General features: G+C 54.6%; 1 protein-coding gene across 7 annotated transcripts in view; it reads right to left on the reverse strand.

Annotated features, from left to right (window-relative positions):
* The window catches only part of WHRN (whirlin), a 90,444-nt gene that overhangs the window by 55,504 nt on the left and 16,643 nt on the right, over positions 1 to 18,297 (reverse strand). For all 7 annotated transcript variants that reach the window (XM_036121908.2, XM_036121904.2, XM_036121907.2 and 4 more), the window contains exon 2: positions 10,809 to 11,027. In XM_036121908.2, coding sequence (XP_035977801.1) covers positions 10,809 to 11,027 — 219 coding nt within the window. The remainder of the gene's footprint in view (positions 1 to 10,808; positions 11,028 to 18,297) is intronic.

An 18,297-nucleotide genomic window follows, 5' to 3' on the forward strand; every position in this document is an offset into this window, starting at 1 on the left:
ATGAAGGTGCCTGCAGGAACATGCAGGTTAAATGTGCCTTGAGTACGAAAGAGGAATTATGGAAAAGGAGAAGTTGCACCCAAAGAGCTGAAACCTACCCCAAAAGGAGAGAAAATATCCCTCAACAGGTTAAGCCCCAGGGACACGGAAGGGACCCAAAGAGAACACAGTCTGCCCGCAGGACAGTGGGGGGCATGGGTACCTGTCAGCGTCACGGGAGGACGGAGGTCATGGAGTTACAGAAGCCACCCCACCAGCTTTCTGTTTCTGAAGTTACTCATCTAAGAGTTACCAAGGGCTTGGTGCCATCATCTGAAGCCTTTTACATATATTATCCCATGTAATTCTTCAACCACCCTGGGTGGAGGTGGTGAAGAAGACAGACTCAGGTCCAAACTGCCCGATGGGGGGAACCGCTGTGTGACCTTGGGCAAGTTACTTAATCTCTCTGTGCCTCAGCCTCCTCACCTACAAAAGGAGGATGAAAATAGCCTTATAAAATAGCCTTATAGCCTTATTCTATGGAAAGGGTCACATTAAGAGACAAACATAGGCTAGTTTCTGGCCCATAGTGAATGCTTGATTAGCCACTGTTGGTTCCACTTTGCACATGACAAAACCAGACAAGGTCACATAGCCACAGCAGACTCCTACAGGCTGACAGACGTCAGGAGAGAGCCTAACAGATGGGAGTGCCTCTGGGGCGTTTGCTTCTAGGACCGCAGGCTCTGGGGGTGGCCCCAGCCCCTTTAGGCCGGAGTCAGCTCCCCGGTTTGCTCCTCAGGCAGGAAGACCACATCAGAAAGGAGAACATCTGTGTGGCCCACGTTGCTCTCAGGGGACAATGGGATCGGCCACCCAGAAGTGTCAGAGAGATGGATGTTCTGCAAGCGGCAGGCTCTGAGGACGGGCTTGACAACCCAGCCCTTGTGATCTGCCCCTCCCGGCCCAGTACAGCGCCGCGGCTGGGAGAGCTTCGAGGTGACGCGGATTCGAGGCCCGCCCTGTCTGCGAACATGCGCAGGCCTGGGCCCCCAGGGGGTGACAGTGTGCTGGTTATGGGTGCGGGCTCCGAAGCCAAACCGCTGGGGTTCATCCTGGCAGCAACACTTGCTGGGTGTGTTACCCTGCGCGGATGCCACCGCTTTCTCCTCTCTAAAGACGAGACTATACTGGATTGTTGTTAGGGAGGAGTGGGTCCCCACATTGGGAGCATTTAGCATCGTGCCCGGCACAGCGGAGACTCTGGCTGTTGTTCTTATCTTCCCGGTGGCCCTCGCCGGCCAGCCACGGGGCTCGCTTGCACAGACAGGGGTGTCCTGGAAAGAAGGCCGAGGTGTCCCCCCCGATGCTGCTGCCTCAGAGGCCGGGACGGGGTGTGCACTTGGGCTGTGGCTGGCGTTCGCTCCACTCGCTCACCCAGTCCCCCAAGTCTGGGCCTCGTGCTGGGCGCAGGATCACTGGAGTGGTGGGGAGTGGTGGCTCACAGCGGAGTCCCTGCCAGGAGCTGCCTCCTCCCAGAGCAGCTCCCATCCAGGGACCGGGAGAAGACAGCAGGCGAAAGCCCCACCCCTGCCTCAATTCAGGACAACCCTGCGGGCCCCCTGCACCCCCAATGCACCCCCAGTGCTCCCACGGGACTGGCTGAGGCCTGGGTGGGGCTCGTGTCCCAGCCACTGCGCCCCCAGCCCAGTCCCGTGTCCCCCGTGCCCCGTTACCAGAGTCGAACCCAGGGCACTGCCCTGCTGTGATGATAAATGACCACACACTTAGCAGCTTCAAACAGCACAGATTTATTATCTTACAAGTTCTGGAGGTCAGAAGTCTAAAGTGAGTAGACAAGACTGCATTCCTTCTAGAGGCTCTTAGCAGGGACTGTTTCCTTGCCTTTCCTAGCTTCCAGAGACCCCCTGCTTTCTTTGGCTCATGACCCATTCCTCTGTCTTCAAAGCCAGCAGGGTAGCACCTTCCCACCTCTCTCTGCTCCGGGCAGCACACCCCCTTTTTCTGACTCGGACCCTCCTGCCTCCTTCTCAGGACCCTGTGATTGCACTGGGCCCACCCAGAGAATACAGGAGACTCTCCCCATCTTAAGAGCCTTAACTTACCCACATCTGCAAAGTGTTTTTGGCCATGGAAGGGGACCTCTTCCCAGGCTCCAGGGAAGAGGTGGTAGGTGTCTTGAATCGTCATTCTGTCGACCACAGACACTCCCCTAGAAACCTCCTCAGGGAAATCTTGGTCTCAGAGTCCATTCTGGGGAGCCTGACCTCCGTCAGAGTATCCCAGGATTATGACCTCCGAGCCGTGAAGACCTAGGGGGTCAGCCAGGGAAAGGGGGAGGGAAGACAAGTATTCTGGGGGCAGGAAGGTGTGCAAAAGCTCAGGACCCGGACACAGCACAGCCCCCAGGAGTCCCGCAGGGTTCTGTTTGGCTAAAGCAAGACAGGGAAGGAGGGAAGGGACAAGATTAGCCAGTGGGGGGGCCATGAGCCAGGCCGAGAAGACTGGGCTTTAGGTGGAAGAGAGACCTGCTCAGATTCATTTGGATTTTAGGAAGACTACTGGCCAGCAGAGCGGGCCGCTTCCCGGAGATCCTTCAGGAGAGGGTGTGCACCTTGAGACAGTGGCGGGGTGGGAGTGGGGGAGGCGGGGCTCAGATCTGGGGGAGCTCAGTGAGACCAGCTGAGGACGGAGTGTGCAGCTCCCACCCGATCCCCTGCCACGCCCGCACAACGCACCCCTTCCTCCATGCTCTGCCTTCAGGGCCTGGGGTCCACACACCAAGGCTCCAGCCCAGCTCCGTCCCTCCCCTTCCCCACCTGGGCTCTCCAGCTCTAAGCGCAAAAGATTCCGGGAGGAGAGAGCCAAGAGGAGCCCCACGACAGCCAGATGGCAGCGACTGTCTGCCCCCTCTGAATGCCGAGGATGGAAACACACCTCCCCACCTCCCCGCTACCTCCCCGTAAATCCGTTACGCGGGAATAAAACGGAGCCCGTATCACAGGGCTGTAATAACAGTCCTATCAACCACAGCGTAATCTGCCTCAATCACTGGCTGGAATTCAACCAGCGTTTGGCAGGAAAAAAATTCACCTACGGGAAGGACACTGAGCTGCACAGCAAGAAGAACGCCATTCCCACCGATAATATGAATAACTCATTAAACTAATTACTCACGAAACGTACTATTTCCTGAATCCCAGGCACTGGTTGCATTACCCCCATTTAATCCTTTCTCTTCCTCTGTGGTTTCTATTATTATGCCCATTTTCCCGATGAGGACACTGAGGCAGGAGGGGTGAATTGACGTGGCCAAGGCCACACGGTCGGCAGCTGGCCAGCCTAAGGCATTTAACCAACACGCTGCGCTGCCTCCCACAGCGCTGAGAGTTCAAGTCCTGAGTCTGCCCTTTACTCCTGGGAAACCAGGGGGCAGGGCCCGCTTTGTCTCTGATTTTCACAGTTTTCCCCGTCATTAAACTGAGAATCGAACAATGTACCTGGGATAGGCACTGCCGCCACTCCCCTTCTTGCCTTGCCCTAGAACCCTGACCCTGTCCAGGAAGCAACAGAGCAGCCCCCAAAGATGAAGTCAGTCTGGGCCAAGGCTGTTCCCCTCTGCCAGGAATGTGGGTAGTCTGGGCCAGTTCTGGCCAATGGACATGATGTAGGACATCTGCTGGCGGATACTGGGAGCAATTCTCCCCTCAGAGAAGAAAGACGCATAGGCCCAGGATGAGAAGGGCCTTCTGCCTGCCCGCCCAGCTTCCACTCTGCTTTGGACACAGCTGTGATGGCAGGAGCAGTGGCTACCATTCTGCAACTGTGAAGCAATAAGCCAAAGACAAAAGCCAACAAGAGGAAGGACAGACTCACCAACAAACCACACCTGGGGCCACCTAGCCCCACACTCCTCAAGGCATCCTGTAGCCTGGAGATCCAGCCCCGGGCAGGGTGGATATATGCATGATGACTCCTTCATGGACCTCAGATCTTATGTCACCTTCTCAGGGCCCCTCCCTAGAATTATCCCACTCATATACTGCCCCCATGCCCTTTTCTTCTTTTTTTGTTTATCCCATTTACTATATACTATACATCACTTATTTAAACACACACACACAGCAACATAAGCTTTTGAAGGCAGTCATCCTTGGCTATTCCCTGCTGTATTCCCAATACTCAAAACAGTTTTTGGCCCACTGCAGGTACTCAATAAACATTTCAGGGTAAAAAGATATGAAAGGTACCTAGCACCTAGTTGGCATTTGATACATGATGGTGGTTACTGGACTTAATGACCATACCCCAGACGCTGTGCTCTACACTTCTGCACGTGGTTGTCAACCCCTGAAACAATCCCACATGGCCACCATGACTATCCCTGTATCGTGGAGAGGGAAGCTTAAGTGACTAACCCAAGGGCAAGTGACTTATCTAAGGTCACACGGTCAGGAAGTTCAGGAACCAGGCTTCAAACCCAGGCCCAAAGTCCCTGCTCCCTCTGTACGAGGTTGGGCCTCAGCCTGAGCCAAGGGGCAGGTCGCATCTTGTCTCTGTGGCTGATGTAGTGAGTCTGGGGCAGTTGCCACTCCCCGAGCGGGGTCTGATCACTCAGCCTGGAGTGGGGGCCGAGGGCCAAAGACACCATGGTAGCCTAGGACTTGCCCATTTGCTCAGGGAAAAATGCCCTGGGTGGGTGACCCTTGAGCCTTACAGTTGGCTGCTCCTGACCCATCGTTCTCCTAAGCGAATCCCAGGTGCTGAGCAGCCAGGCCCTGCTGTGAGTCCAGCCAGAGGGGGCCTCTCCTGAGGCTGTGTGCAGACCAGGCCTGAAGAGCCAGAGCCAGAGGACACTGGAGGAGGCGGGGGGAGAGGGGGGAGGCTCTTCCCCCTCAGGCACCAGAAGGTAAGGACGACAGGACTGAGGATCTGAGGACAACTTGGCCCCACCACTCATAGGCTGTGTGGCCTCGAGCAATTCATTCAGCCTTTCTGCACCTCCATTTTCTCATCTGGAAAATGGGAATACTGCTACCATCTGCAACTACTCTCAGATTTGGCTTCAGAGTCGAATGATTCTATGCAATCGCATTGAAATCTGAAAATGGGAAGCCGCTGGGAGTCTGGGGTTCTCTTGCGCTGGTTGCTGGCATGCATCACCCAATTCATAACCCCTCTCCAAGAAAAGAGGATGACAACATATGTGTGGCCTGTGGAAACAACAGAAGCGGGAGAAAGAGCCCCTTCTGAAAGCCCTTCTCCGTTTCTGTAGAGTGTTCTGCACGTGCCTTCCCAGAGCGACTGCCCCTTCGAACTAAGAACCCAAGAACAGGTGCTCGTGCCCCGAAGCTCAGAATCAATGGCAGGTCGGTAGGGAGGCGCCGACCTAGAAACGCTACGCTCATTCCCTCCACCCTGAAGATGGCCCACGACCCACCTCGCTCTTCCTTCCTTCTCTCCCACCACATCCCAGCCCTGTAAGCACGTTCAAACCACCCTCTGCTTCAAGCCATGTGAAATAATGAGCTTGCCCCCTGCCCCCCCAGCTCAAGAACAATCTTACTCTGAACAGCCCACAGAGAGAAGGCCATCAGAGCCCTGGAAACTTCCCCAAGACCTATTTCCCACCTTTGAGATTCATCTTCTAGAACCAGAAACATCATGATTGGCTCCAGGGGCTCTTTTGGTTTTATCTTTACTACAACCAGTCCCACCTCCCTTGAAGGTGAGCTTATAGCACCCCTTTTTCCTCCCACTTTTGTAAAGGTCTTTGCAGACCTCTCATGGATGTCGCCCCTGTTCCCCTGCTGGCCAGGAGAACACTCAGTGAGTCCCTGCCGCCTACAGGAAAATGTCTCTGAGGCACACACACTCCTAGCCCGCCACCCCAGCCCTGCACTCTGTGCCCCAACTGTAACTCTCATGTGACACCAGCGGGGGGGGGGTCCCCAGACCCACCTGGTTCTTCCTAACCTCCCTCCCCCACTGCCACACCTTTCCCTCTGCCTGGACCACCGTTCCTGCCACTGACATGTAGCCAAACTCCAAAGGCTACCTCCTCCAGGAAGCCTTCCCAAATCTCTAGCTGGCAGGATCTCCCTCCTCTGCACACCATAGCACCCTCCCTGTCCCTTTTACAGAGCATGCATCACACCGGACCTTGGGGCACCTCGGCTTGCCTCCTCTGGGCTCCTCACGCTGGGAAGGCTGCCAAGGGTGATGTTGGGACAGAGGGCTTGGAAAGAGACAGATCTGGCCTTGCCCCTGAACTCCACCCCTCCCAGCCGGGTGCTGTCGGGCACTGCATGGTCTGCTGTGGCACCAAGGTCCGACGTGCACACTGGGGAAGAACTCATACCAGCTCACACCCATTAGCATGGCTGCTATCGAAACAAACAAACCCCAGAAAATACCAAGTGTTGACAAGGCTGTGGAGAAACTGGAACCCTCGTGCCCTGTATGGGGGGATGTAAATTGGGCAGCCACCGTGGAAAAACAGTATGGAGCTTCCTCAAAGCATTAAAAATACAATCACCACATGCTCCAGCCACGTCATTTCTGGGTATTTCCCTGAAAGGATTGAAAGCAGGGTCTCCGAGAAATACTTGCCCACCCACAAATAGCAGCATTATCCACAAGAGCCAAAAAAGAATGACACCACCCAGGTGAACAAAATGCGGTCCCTCCGTACAGGGGAACGTTATCGGCCTTAAAAGGGAAAGAAATCTCATCACGTGCTACAACCGGGATGAACTTGGGGGTCGTGAAGGCAAAGTGAAATAAATGAGTCAGAAAAAGACAAAATACCATCTCATGCGAAGTGCCCGGAGTGGTCCAATTCAGAGACGCACAGTAGACTGGTGGCTGGCAGGGGCTGAAGAGAGAGGCAGGGTGACTGTCCTCTAACAGGTTTGAGTTTGGTTAGAGTAAAAGCATCCTAGAGATGGGGTCACACAGCAGTGCGCACGCACCTCATGCCACTGAACTTCGTACCATTTAGAATGGTGAAGAAGATACAATATATGTTATGTGTGTTCTGCCACAATTTAAAAGAAACCCCAGAGCGGGGCGCCTGGGTGGCTCAGTCGTTAAGCGTCTGCCTTCGGCTCAGGTCATGATCCCAGCGTCCTGGGATCGAGTCCCACATCGGGCTCCCTGCTCCGCGGGAAGCCTGCTTCTCCCTCTCCCACTCCCCCTGCTTGTGTTCCTGCTCTCACTATGTCTCTCTCTGTCAAATAAATAAATAAAATTTAAAAAAAATAAAAAATAAAAAATAAAAGAAACCCCAGAGCACTGGGATTCTACCACCCTGCCCCTAAGCCATTGTTCAAGGTTTCCCAGCAGGGAGGGCCCCAGTGGGCTCCACCCCATCGGCCCCAGCTAACCAGGAAAGAGCCCCAAAGAGGAAGGCCTGACACCTGCTGAGCTCGGATGAGCGTCACCTCCCTTGTGGGCAAAGGAGAGGTGACAGAGACAGAGAACGTGCCTTTCCTCCTTGGACAGTGACAGGTTGGGCAGCAGTCCCCAAGGGCACACGCTGGCAGGTGTTCATGCCCACACAACAATGCCAACTGGGGAAACAGATGGCCACATCCTCCTCTGTGACTTTGCAAGGAACAGTGTGTGAGGGTCTGATCACACAGGACTCAGATTCACACCCAGCAAGCATTTAACGAGCTGCTACCGTGCCCCGGGCTGTTGGCAAGGTGTTTTCGTTTTAATTCAGTCATTCATGTAATAAATACTGAGCGCCTATACTGTGCCAGGCACTGATCCAGGCACTGTGAGTTTACCAGGGCACAGAACCAACATCGTACTGCCGTGACGTGTACACAGTGCTGGGGAGAGTAGCCCCACCATTGTGTCCATCTTGCAGAGGAGGCCGAGGCTCAGAGCAGTCAGGCAACTTGTCCAGGATCACACAGCTGGCAAGCGGCGGAGCCTGGCTCCGGTGTCTTCCCCGCCCTGTCGTACTGACACTAACCCGTGAAACCCCCCACAACAGGCACGTTCCAGTTTATTGCAGCCGTGGAGGCTGAGGGATATTCTGGACTGGGAACCCAGAGCGATGAGCCCTGCTGCACCCTGCCCCTCTTCGCCTCCGAGGACGTGACCGTAACCTGAGAGCAGATGGGTCTGATTCCCAGAGATTTACATCTGTTCTTCCCTTCTGTTCCTTCCTTCAGCCTCACGGGACGGCTCTCACGCTTCAGTGTGGAGAACAGCCTTACTAGGAACGGCCGTAACGCCAGGACCAGCTTCAGTGGACAGCGTCAGGTGCTTTTCCCAAGTTGCTTTACGACATGTGGGATTTTTACATCCACTGTTGCCCTGGGCACTCTGTCCCTAGAAGGTGTGCGTCCACTGGGGTCGGGCTAGGAGTGTTGAAGGTTGGCACAGGAAGTCTGGGAGTCTGGTTGTGGGGATCTGGAATATTAGACAATTCCAGGACACCAGAGAGAAGAGAGTCAGAGCCCGCCAAGCTCCGGGCCCAGGGAACAGAAGTGCAGGCCCCAGAGACTTCCCCACAACCCTCACAACAGGAAATGGGGGTTTCCAGGCTGCATCCAGCAAGAAGAGGAACAGAAGGGAGGGCAGGAGCTTGTCTGGAGCTGTGAGATCTGTGAAGGCCACTCTGGTGTGGTCCAAGGTATTTCCTGCCTCCTGAGGTCTCTGGTCCTCCCTGGAGCACGATTCTCCAAGTCTCTGCCTTCCACGTTCCTACCTAGGTTATTCTAAGACTTCTAGAGGGCACCTTATCTCCTCCCAGCCCTTCCCCCCCACTCAATTCCAGCGACAGGGCCCTTCTTGCTAAGCCTTGAGGACGTGAGCTGGTTCCCACCTCAGGGCCTTTGCCCATGCTGTCCTTGCTGCCTGGGATTTTCAGAGTGCATGGCAGCTCCTTCTTCCTCCCCAGGTCTCAGCTCAGAAGTCATCTCCTCAGAGAGGCCCTCCTTGACCACCTCATCTGAAGCAGTGCCTCCCTCTCTGTCACTTTCCACCCCTCCCTCTCTGGATTTTACTTCCTTTCATCACTCTTCACCACCTTAATGATCTTGTTCACTCATGCTCCTTTCTGGATTATGGTCTCACGCCTCCCATGACCTCCAAACTCACTAGAAGCTTCTCCACAGCAGGACCTCATTCTCCTATCCGTTTCTCTATTCCTCCCTCCTACCACAGCATCAAGCGCACTGCAGGTGCTCACTAAGTACTAAGTACGGGTGACCAGGGTGACCTGTGGAATGGGTCCTAGTTGCCACAGTCCTCTGAGTCTCTCTCGGATTCCCGCGCTTTGAAATGTAGACGAGGACAGCTACTCAGCCGGGTGGCCATGAGGATTCACTAAGATGCTGTAAGCACAGCGCCCAACACCCATCAGCGCCATGCCCTCCGCAGGAAAGGGGCTCAAGGGAAAGATAAAGCCAGTTCCCTGCCCAGTTCTGGAAGGCTGGCCTTGAAAATGACTCCACGCCTCAGGCAGCCTTGCTGGCTCAAGACCGCTGCGGAGCAACATGGATCGCCTGGCGGGGAGGGGGTCCGAGCCCACCTCTGCCCCACCCAGCGGGGCCACTACAAAGAGGCCCAGGCGGCTCCGGCGGAGGGGCCTACCGCCCGGCTTCCCCGCCGCTTCTCGCCCGCCGCCTGCACAAAGAACACAAAGCACGCTAAACGGACGGGTGGCCTTATGGACGGGAAGGGAGAGCTGAGCAAGGGTCTCCAGAGGGCACGCCTTGGCCTGGGACCCCAAGCCACGTGGCCCCCGGGCTGTGGGTGTCCAGGTCCTAGCACACCGGGAGAGCTGCACGCAGGACTTACATTCCTGGTCTCTGGAGCAACCAGGGGGTGCGGTACAAATAGTACCCATGGCAACGCTCAGAAACTCGGGGGAATCATCTCCCGGTGGGTGGTTTTTGTTTGTTTGTTCGGTTTTTTTACTGAAACAGTCACGATATGAGGGGAGGAGGGCTTCGATGCCCACCCCCCCGGCCCGCCGTCTTCAGGTGACCACACCCCCCGGTGCTCGTGGGCCACAAGCCTGCCTCTGGAAAGAGGCAGACAGCTGACACGGTGGAAATCCCTTTGCCCTGGGAGGCGCACCCTGAGCTCCTTCCTCCGCTTCGGTTCTGGAACTGCCCACCCCGCCCCGTGAATTCTCACTTGGTACAAGGTGACCAGCATCAGTTCCTGCTCTTGACAACCCGAGACGCCCAGCTGCAGGGGGTTCCCTGTGGAGCCTGGAGTCCGGGCAGCTGTGTGTGGCCGTGCGCCTGGGTCCTGACCACTGAGAAGCTGAATCATGCTGAATTTGAAGGGGGGCCCTGAGCTGTCTCTTCTCCCTTTTCCACTCCAGAGGCTAGAATGGGGGACCTGGCATGGCGCAGCTTTAAGCATCAGAAGGGGCAAGGGCCCAGGGGATGATGATGGGGATGAGGGTGGGTCCCAGAGTAAGATGGGGAGCAGAGCTGCCGCTCCAGCCCCCACCGTCCCGTCTGTTCTGTGTCAGGGAGAAATAAATGATCTGATTTAAGTCATAGTCTTCAGGCTCTTTGGTTGGCAGGATCTTAGGCTGTATCAGAATATACACTGCATGGGTCAAAAAGAAAAGAAGACAAGATGAACCCTTCAGTAGGGCCTTGAGAGAAGAACAGAGCCCTGAAAGAACCAAGCCTCTTTGTCCAGCCTCTAAGAAGCGTCCCTGTTCTGGGTGTGGCAGGGAGAACGGGGTCTCGGGGGACCAGCCTCCCCCACCAGCCCTCTGCCCCTAGCCGGCCTGCTGAGGCCGAGGCCAGGCAGCTCACCTTCTTCTCATCCCCGCCTTGCAGGAGATGCAGGGTGCTCCTCGGGTCCCCCTCGCGCTGCCTCAGGGTGTTGCCGTGGGTCTGGGGCAGGCCTGAGGGCGGGGAGATGCTGCGGCCCTGTGGGTCCACCCAGGTGTAGATGTGGTTGGTGACGTAGCCCCCAGGGATGCGCCCTGCTGAGTACACAGACAGCACCAGCTTCTTCGAGCCCTTCAGAGCCTAGAGAGGGAGAGAGAGAGAGGGATACAGGGGTTAGTAGGAAGGGGGCAGTGAGGGACAACCCTCCCAGTCCGCAGAACTTACTTCCCACACCGGGAGCAGGAGGCCAGTCCCTGAATAACCCCCCATTTTTTTTCTCTAGCCCTCAATTTTTGTCCTATGGAAACGAGGACATCCGTCCCACCCCTATCTTGAAGTGGATCAAACGTAAGAAATTCGATCTCTCAGCACAGCTGTGCAGAGAAGAGTTAACAGAGCAGGCCTAAGACTGCATCCTCAAGAAGGCCTGCTTGGCTGGCACCTAGGAACCTGGATTCTGAGTGTTCCTCCCATTCCCTAATTGGGAAGGGTGGCTCACTGTGCCTACGTTCCTTGTGCAAACTATGTGGGGGTCTGGAATGTGGGTCCAGGCAGAGGGGACCTATGTGACCATACCCTAATAAAAGCCCTGGCACTGATTCTCTAAGGAGCATCCCTGGTGGACAGTATTTCCCAGCTCGTCCTGGGCTCATCCTGCAGCAAAGGGAGACTCAGAGGCTTGCGCCTGGTTTCCTACAGACTTTGTCCCCTGCACCTGTTCCCTGTGCTCATTTTGCTGGGTATCCTTTTGCTGTCATAAATCTTAAAAAAAAAAAAAAAAAAAAGGATTTTATTTATTTGAGAGAAACAGAGAGCATGCGTGAGAGCACGAGGGACAGGGGGCAGAGGGTGAGGGAGAAGCAGGCTCCCCACCAAGCAGGGAGCCCGACGCGGGACTCGATCCCAGGACCCTGGGATCATGACCTGAGCCGAAGGCAGATGCTCAACCAACTGAGCCACCCAGGCTCCCCTTGCTGTCATCAATCTGAGCCAAAGTACAACTATATGCTGAACCTGTGAGCCCTCGCAGAACCCAGGGGTGGTCTTAGTGACCCCGACAAGAGAGTCAAGAGATGAAATGACTGATAATGATGGCCGGACATTTATAAAGAGCCTGCCTGTGTCACTCTGCCCTGTACCTGGCATGCTTTGTCTCCTCCTGCAATCCTCATGGAATCCAATCTTGTCAGGAGAGAGGTCCATTATTCAGATGAAGAAATAGAGGGAAATCGTCTGCCTACATTAGAAGGGAGGGGTTCCTTTTCCATAGCAACTAATTTTGAGTATAGACACCACCTTCATTCTATGTTTTCCAGTCTGGGGATGGAAGCACCTCGAGGAGAAAGGAGTCCAAACTCTCTGCCCCGGGGTGGATGCTGAGAGCGGCCATACTGCTTTCCCACGGGGCACCTGGAGCTGAATGACGCCATTTGTTGAGGGACAGTCACTTAGCACGAGGATTAATAGCAAACCCTGCAACTAGGGGGCTGGAGCCTGCTCACACGAAGCCCATGCTGCCGCTAAAATCACATTTATAAATGATTACGAAGAGTACCTAACGCCGTGGATCCGTGATACACTCTACCGCGCAGTGGGGTCAGAGGACACCCATCGAATCTTACAGCATGATCTCAGTGATGACGTTAAGATAAAAATCACACAGGAAAAACAAAACAAAACTGAGGAGCGATGTGCCAACATGCCAACAGTGCAGGATTATGGGTGATTATTATTTTGTTCTTCCTGTGTCTCAATATTTTCCAAATGTTCCAGAATGAGGATACGCTGCTTTTGATCTCAGAAAACAAGAATATGCCTCAAAAAGGGGGAAGGGAGTACCTAGCTATCTGCCTCCCCCAGGCTTGCCTGGATGTGCCCCGGACTGCATTCTCCTGACTCCCCAGGACTCTGGACAGACCAAAGGGGCCAAGGGAGGAGCTTTCCCCCACAGTGGGGAGCCCTGGCTGCACGTCTGAGCCTCTTCTAGAGGAGGAAGGGTAAGCTGGGAGGTGCTGGGGCCCCTCAATTCCACAGCTAAATGCCAGCCCCCGGTGGAGGGATAATGAGAATCTGGCAGCTCTACAAAAGGCTGCTTTTACAAAAGATTTCTGAGAAGATGAGCAGGGAGAGAGTTGGTGCCCTTTTAGCAAGTCCCCGGGACTCCCCCTGATAGGACAGCTGGGAAGATAAAATCTGTGCAAAGTTTGAGGGGCAGGATGGAGAGGCTACTGAGCAAGAAGGCCTCTGGGGGAGCAAACAGGGAAGGGGGGGTCACAGGGCGGCAGCAACCTCAGCAGATACCTGTGAGGCCCCCGTGCCTTCCTGACCCTTCCTCCCCGCCCAGGGCTCCGCTCCCTCCCCCGTGAGGGCACTGCTGGCTGGAGGCCGGTCCCACTGGCCGGCTTCTTCCCCGCTCCCTCCCTCGAAAGACTGTGAGGCCCGAGCCCCGCCATTCACTCGACAAGGGCTGACTTGAGGGCCTACTGTGTGCCGGGCCCGGAGAGAACAAGTGGGCACATCCTCGTGGCACCTGCAGCCGGTGAGAGATGCTGCTTCCCCTGGCAGGTCCTCGGAAAAGTCTGGCGACACCAGAATCAGGAACAGAGGAATGCAAGTGGAAAGAACAGAAACGGTGGACGGAGGCAGAACTGCATTTAAGCCGTACTTCTGCCCCTTATGAGTCATGAGTCCCGGGGCCGGCGCTTCCTGCCTGAAAGCAGCACCGTGAAAGGACAATACCCACTTCTCAGCGCGGTGGGGATTCCAGGAGACCATGCGCAGGAGGTCCAGAGCCTGTGCACACAGGAGGAGCTCAGCAGGGCCGAGCCCACTCGCCGCTCTTCCAGGAGTGTCTGCACTGAGAAGGGAAACCAGGTGCAGAAAAGCCTCGTCCAAGGAACTACACAAGGAAGCAGGTGGCAGAGAGCACGCTTTGTATTCTGTAGGCTGGCCAGAGTGGAACTCTCTTGGTCAGTTCTATAAATAGGCAGGCAGCAACCTTGAGAACGGAGAGGAGGTTAGTGCCTTTGATGAGAAGACCACGGAGAGCGGGCACCGGGGAGGGCCTGGGAGAGCACCGAGTCCCCCGCGTGCTGCCTGCCTCCGGTATCTTACAGAAGGGGACCGTGGGAGCCCGACATGGGAAGGGACAGAGAGGGAACGAGTATGAAAAGGACAGCCAAGGACACACAGGAGGCCAGCCCTGGGCAGACCCCCTCCCCTGTGCACCTCGGTTTCCCCATCACAAGACTGAGGGGCCAGAATATCTGACAGCCACTCAAGCGGAGACCCTTCCAGAACCTCTTGATGTTGGCGTTTTTGGTAACTGGGGGCTTCCAGTGGGGTCTTGGAGAGCAAGAACATCACCATCCAAAACTGAACGAGCCCAAGAACAAACCCGAGATTCCTGAGACAGCGCTTGCCACCGCAGAGCAGGCTCTCAGGATAGGCCTGGGTGCAGGGGCCGGGAGCCGCCGCTCGAACGCCCACTGCCCTTTTCAACTAAATATGTGTCACGCACGGAAGGCAAGGAGGCGGGGGATGGTCTAAGAAGCTGGTTTCTGTCTTCTTACTGCCTTTTTGTCTCCGGTTTCCCAGACAGCCGCTTGCTTGTTGGAAAGAGTGGCTATGAACGGAGAAGTGAATTCCTAGAGAGGGCTGGCCGGTGCCCCCAGCCCGGCACTCAGAAGGCCACCCCCAGGCTCGGTGCCGACTGCGCCTCAGGTGCACCCGACCATTCGTTTCTCAGAAGAACCAGCAGCTTCTCTGGCCGGAGCGAGCCTCCATATAGCACGCAGCTTAGGCGGCAGAGGAACCTAGAAGGAACTCCCGCTGTGAAACAGAGGCCCAGGCACGTCCCCGTTGCACCACTGGCTCGCTGGGTGGCCTGGGGCTATGTCCTTCTCTCGCTGGGCCTCGGTTTTGCCAACCGGCAATGAGCAGCTTGAACTCACTAACAGCGGAGGTCCTGCCCCAATAGGAAACTTCAATGTCTTCTGGTTAGTGGCTCCATCCAGAAGGAAAGGCTGTATTTACCCATGACAGTCATGAGTCATGGCAGCAAAGAGATCAGGGGCTTTGAGATACACAGCGACAGAGTCCAGGCAGCTCTCAGGGAGTGAGTCCTCGAGATTGTGCGGGCTGAGGCTGCTACCAGGTCCTTGAACCAGATCCTGAGCCTGGGGACTCCGAGGCTCCCTGTCAGCCGGAAGGGACCAACAGCCAGAAGGACAGACGGAGCGTCCGAGGTGTGGCAGGATGCACACGGCAACTCAGCTTTATCGTCGGCAGCAGGGGACCTCCCAAGGGACCCGAGGGCCGGGGAGACAGACGTTCCTCCAATGGGACTGCAGCTGTGCAGCTCTGCTCCTTGCAGCCTGTGGGTGGAAAACCACATCCAACACCCACCTTAAAGCAACGTGGATGCTCTGCTTGTGCAAGCTGGTGACTGTCACCCATGCCTGTCTCCTGCGTGGCGGCCCGCACAGCCGGTCTCCTGAACCAACTGTTTATTAGCTGTGCCACCTCACACAGGTTACTGACCCTCTCTGTTCATCCCTTTCTCTTCTGTAAAACGAAGATCATAATTCCACTCTCTCTCTGGGTAGAGGGGCCCTATATGGCGCAGTGCCTATCACCGGAGAATTCAGTGAGCTGTGGCTTAAAAAGGGCACAATGTGAGACCCAGGGAGAGTCCACTATAGACGGAGCGGTCATCAGAGCACTACTCCCACGCTTGTTACCATGGGTTTGCTGCTAAAACCTGACCTAGGGCTCGCGTGCGTTCCACGGAGTCAGATCCTTGAAATCTCGATCTGACCCAGCAGACAGCATGGTTCAGATACCATCCAGCAGCAGATGACTGCTGAGGCAGCGTGTTATGGTTACGGAAATGTAAATTATATGTGTATGTCTTCACACTTAATAACTTGCTACTTGGATTAATGCTCTCAGGAGGCAAATTTGCGTCACTCAGCTCTTCAGAGCCGACTGGATTCACAGCCCAGGCGACGGGATTCTCCGCTCAGCAGAGGACAGAGAAAGCCACGGGAGACGGCCACAGCATAAAGGGGACAGGGCATTGTGTGTTCACACGGCAGATGCACAGATGCTCCTATGTTCAAGAACACGCACCAAAGTGCAAGTGTGAAGTGAACCACAAGGTCACAGGATGATGAGACTACTGTCCTCAGGGGCACGGAGGACACATTGCGAAGTCTCAAGGAAGGGCACATCATGGTGACTCATCCAGCCTATTTCAGGACACAGACCTTGAGGGGCGAGGTTTTCTCTTCTCCGGAACAGAGATGCTTAGCCTCAGGAAGGGGAGCCCATCTAAGAGCCAGGTTCAGGTTAGTGATCAGGAAGAGAGGAAAGAAGGATGCGCGCTTGCTCTTCCTGACCCCACCCTGCCCAGCTGGGGCTCACTGGGCACCAATCCTGACTCTGCTGTTGACTTCTGTGTCACACAGCGAATTACTTAACCTCTCTGTGCCTGCTTCTGCATTTAAGGTGCAACTGTTGTAAACATTATTAAGATAACATAGGGGTGCCCGACTGGCTCAGTCAGAGAAGTGTGCAACTCTTGATCTCAGGGTCGTGCGTTCGAGCCCCACGTTGGGTGTAGAGGTTACTTAAACAAATAAAACTCAAAAAAAAAAAAAAAAAGTAGACTGCCTATACATAGTATCTAGCATCTGGCACATAGTAGGTACTAAATGTGAATTTCCTTCCTGAGTCTACCAGCTCCTTCTCCCAAACCCAAGCCCCAGAATTCCCTAAAGCTCTAATCTACATGGACACAAATACAGAGGCAGCTCTAGCCTCTCTCTTATGACTTTCCTCATCTCCAGAAACATCCTTCCTTCCTTTAATCCACACTTCCTCACATCTGCCCTGCCTTTGACATTCAGCCCATGCCCGCCACCTCCAGGAAGCCTTCCTGGATTGCGACTGACCCTCCATCTCCAAGAGCACCCAGCATGCTTCTATATTTTCATTACCATGTATACTAGAGTCTCTGCATCAGCTTCATACATCCTGCCTCTAGAACTACAAGATATGTTCCTTGAGGCACAGTGCATGTTCGGTTTTCTTTATAACCTCTTCCAACAAAATATTTATTGAGCTCTCTAAATGCCAGGCAGCCCCCAGGGAATCTGTTCAAATGAGGCTGCAGAAAGATCACTGCCCTAGACTAGGGCTCAGGCAGCCTTAGGTCAGCGCCCCATGCTTCTCCACACTCATGGGAGACATCACCTCAGGCATACATGGGATTTGGTGAGAGAAGCAAGAGTGGCCAGGGGGCTACAGCTCTGGAGCCAGGCTACCGAGATTCCCATCCCAGCTCTGCCAGCTGCCAATGGCAACCTCGGGCAAGTTACCAGTCCGTGCCCCAGTTTCACAGGCATAAGACGGGTTAGGAGCGGTATTATATCACAGGGTGGTTGTGAGGATTAAATTAGTTTACATGCATAAAACGTTTAATGCCTGGAACACAGGTAAGAGCTGCAAAAGGGTTAGGTATGATTATAATAGGGAACCCAGAGTAGAAGTCTCAACCCACCATCCATGATAACCACTGTCTGTCCTTCCAGAATGTTCTGTGCATTTTATAAATATGTGGATGCACATATACAAAACTACTGTTGTCGGGGCACCTGGGTGGCTCAGTCGTTAAGCATCTGCCTTCAGCTCAGGTCATGATCCCAGTATCCTGGGATGGAGCCCCGCATCGGGCTCCCTGCTCGGCGGGAAGCCTGCTTCTCCCTCTCCCACTCTCCCTGCTTGTGTTCCCTCTCTCGCTGTGTCTCTCTCTGTCAAATAAATAAATAAAATCTTCAAAAAAAAAAAAAAAACTATTGTCTGATCTTCACAGAAATTGACTCATACTTAACATTTTCATCACCATGTTTTTTCCAGCTAAAAAGATGTATTTTGAAGATCCTTGCTCACCAGTTCAATGACATTAAGCTCATGTCTTTGTGCATGCACTAGGGCCCGCTCCCTGGCAGGGATGCTCCACCACTGAATTCTCACTCTATTGTTGGACATGTAGATGGTTTCTCAGTTTTTGCCACTGCAAACAAAGCTACGATAACATACCTTTTCATGCATCTTGAAGCATACATGGGTCTAATTCTCTAGATCAGAGATAAGTGGAATTCCTAAGGCAGCGGGCAAAATTAATGCATCTTTTTTCATATGCAACCTTGTCCCTCCCTGTTGTAGTTCCTACAACCACCTGCAGGGGGCAGCACTATGACATCCATGCCTACAGAAGGCGCTGTGGATGGGACTGGGTGCGGGCTTTCCAATGCCTTTTCCCAAAGCAGAGCTCACTCTGGTGCAGGGATCCATCCTCTTTTATGCTTTCTTCCACAGGCTCCAGAAATCTAGTTATAGGCAAACC

This window comes from Halichoerus grypus, chromosome 14 (assembly GCF_964656455.1).
Source record: "Halichoerus grypus chromosome 14, mHalGry1.hap1.1, whole genome shotgun sequence".
Classification (NCBI taxonomy): domain Eukaryota; kingdom Metazoa; phylum Chordata; class Mammalia; order Carnivora; family Phocidae; genus Halichoerus; species Halichoerus grypus.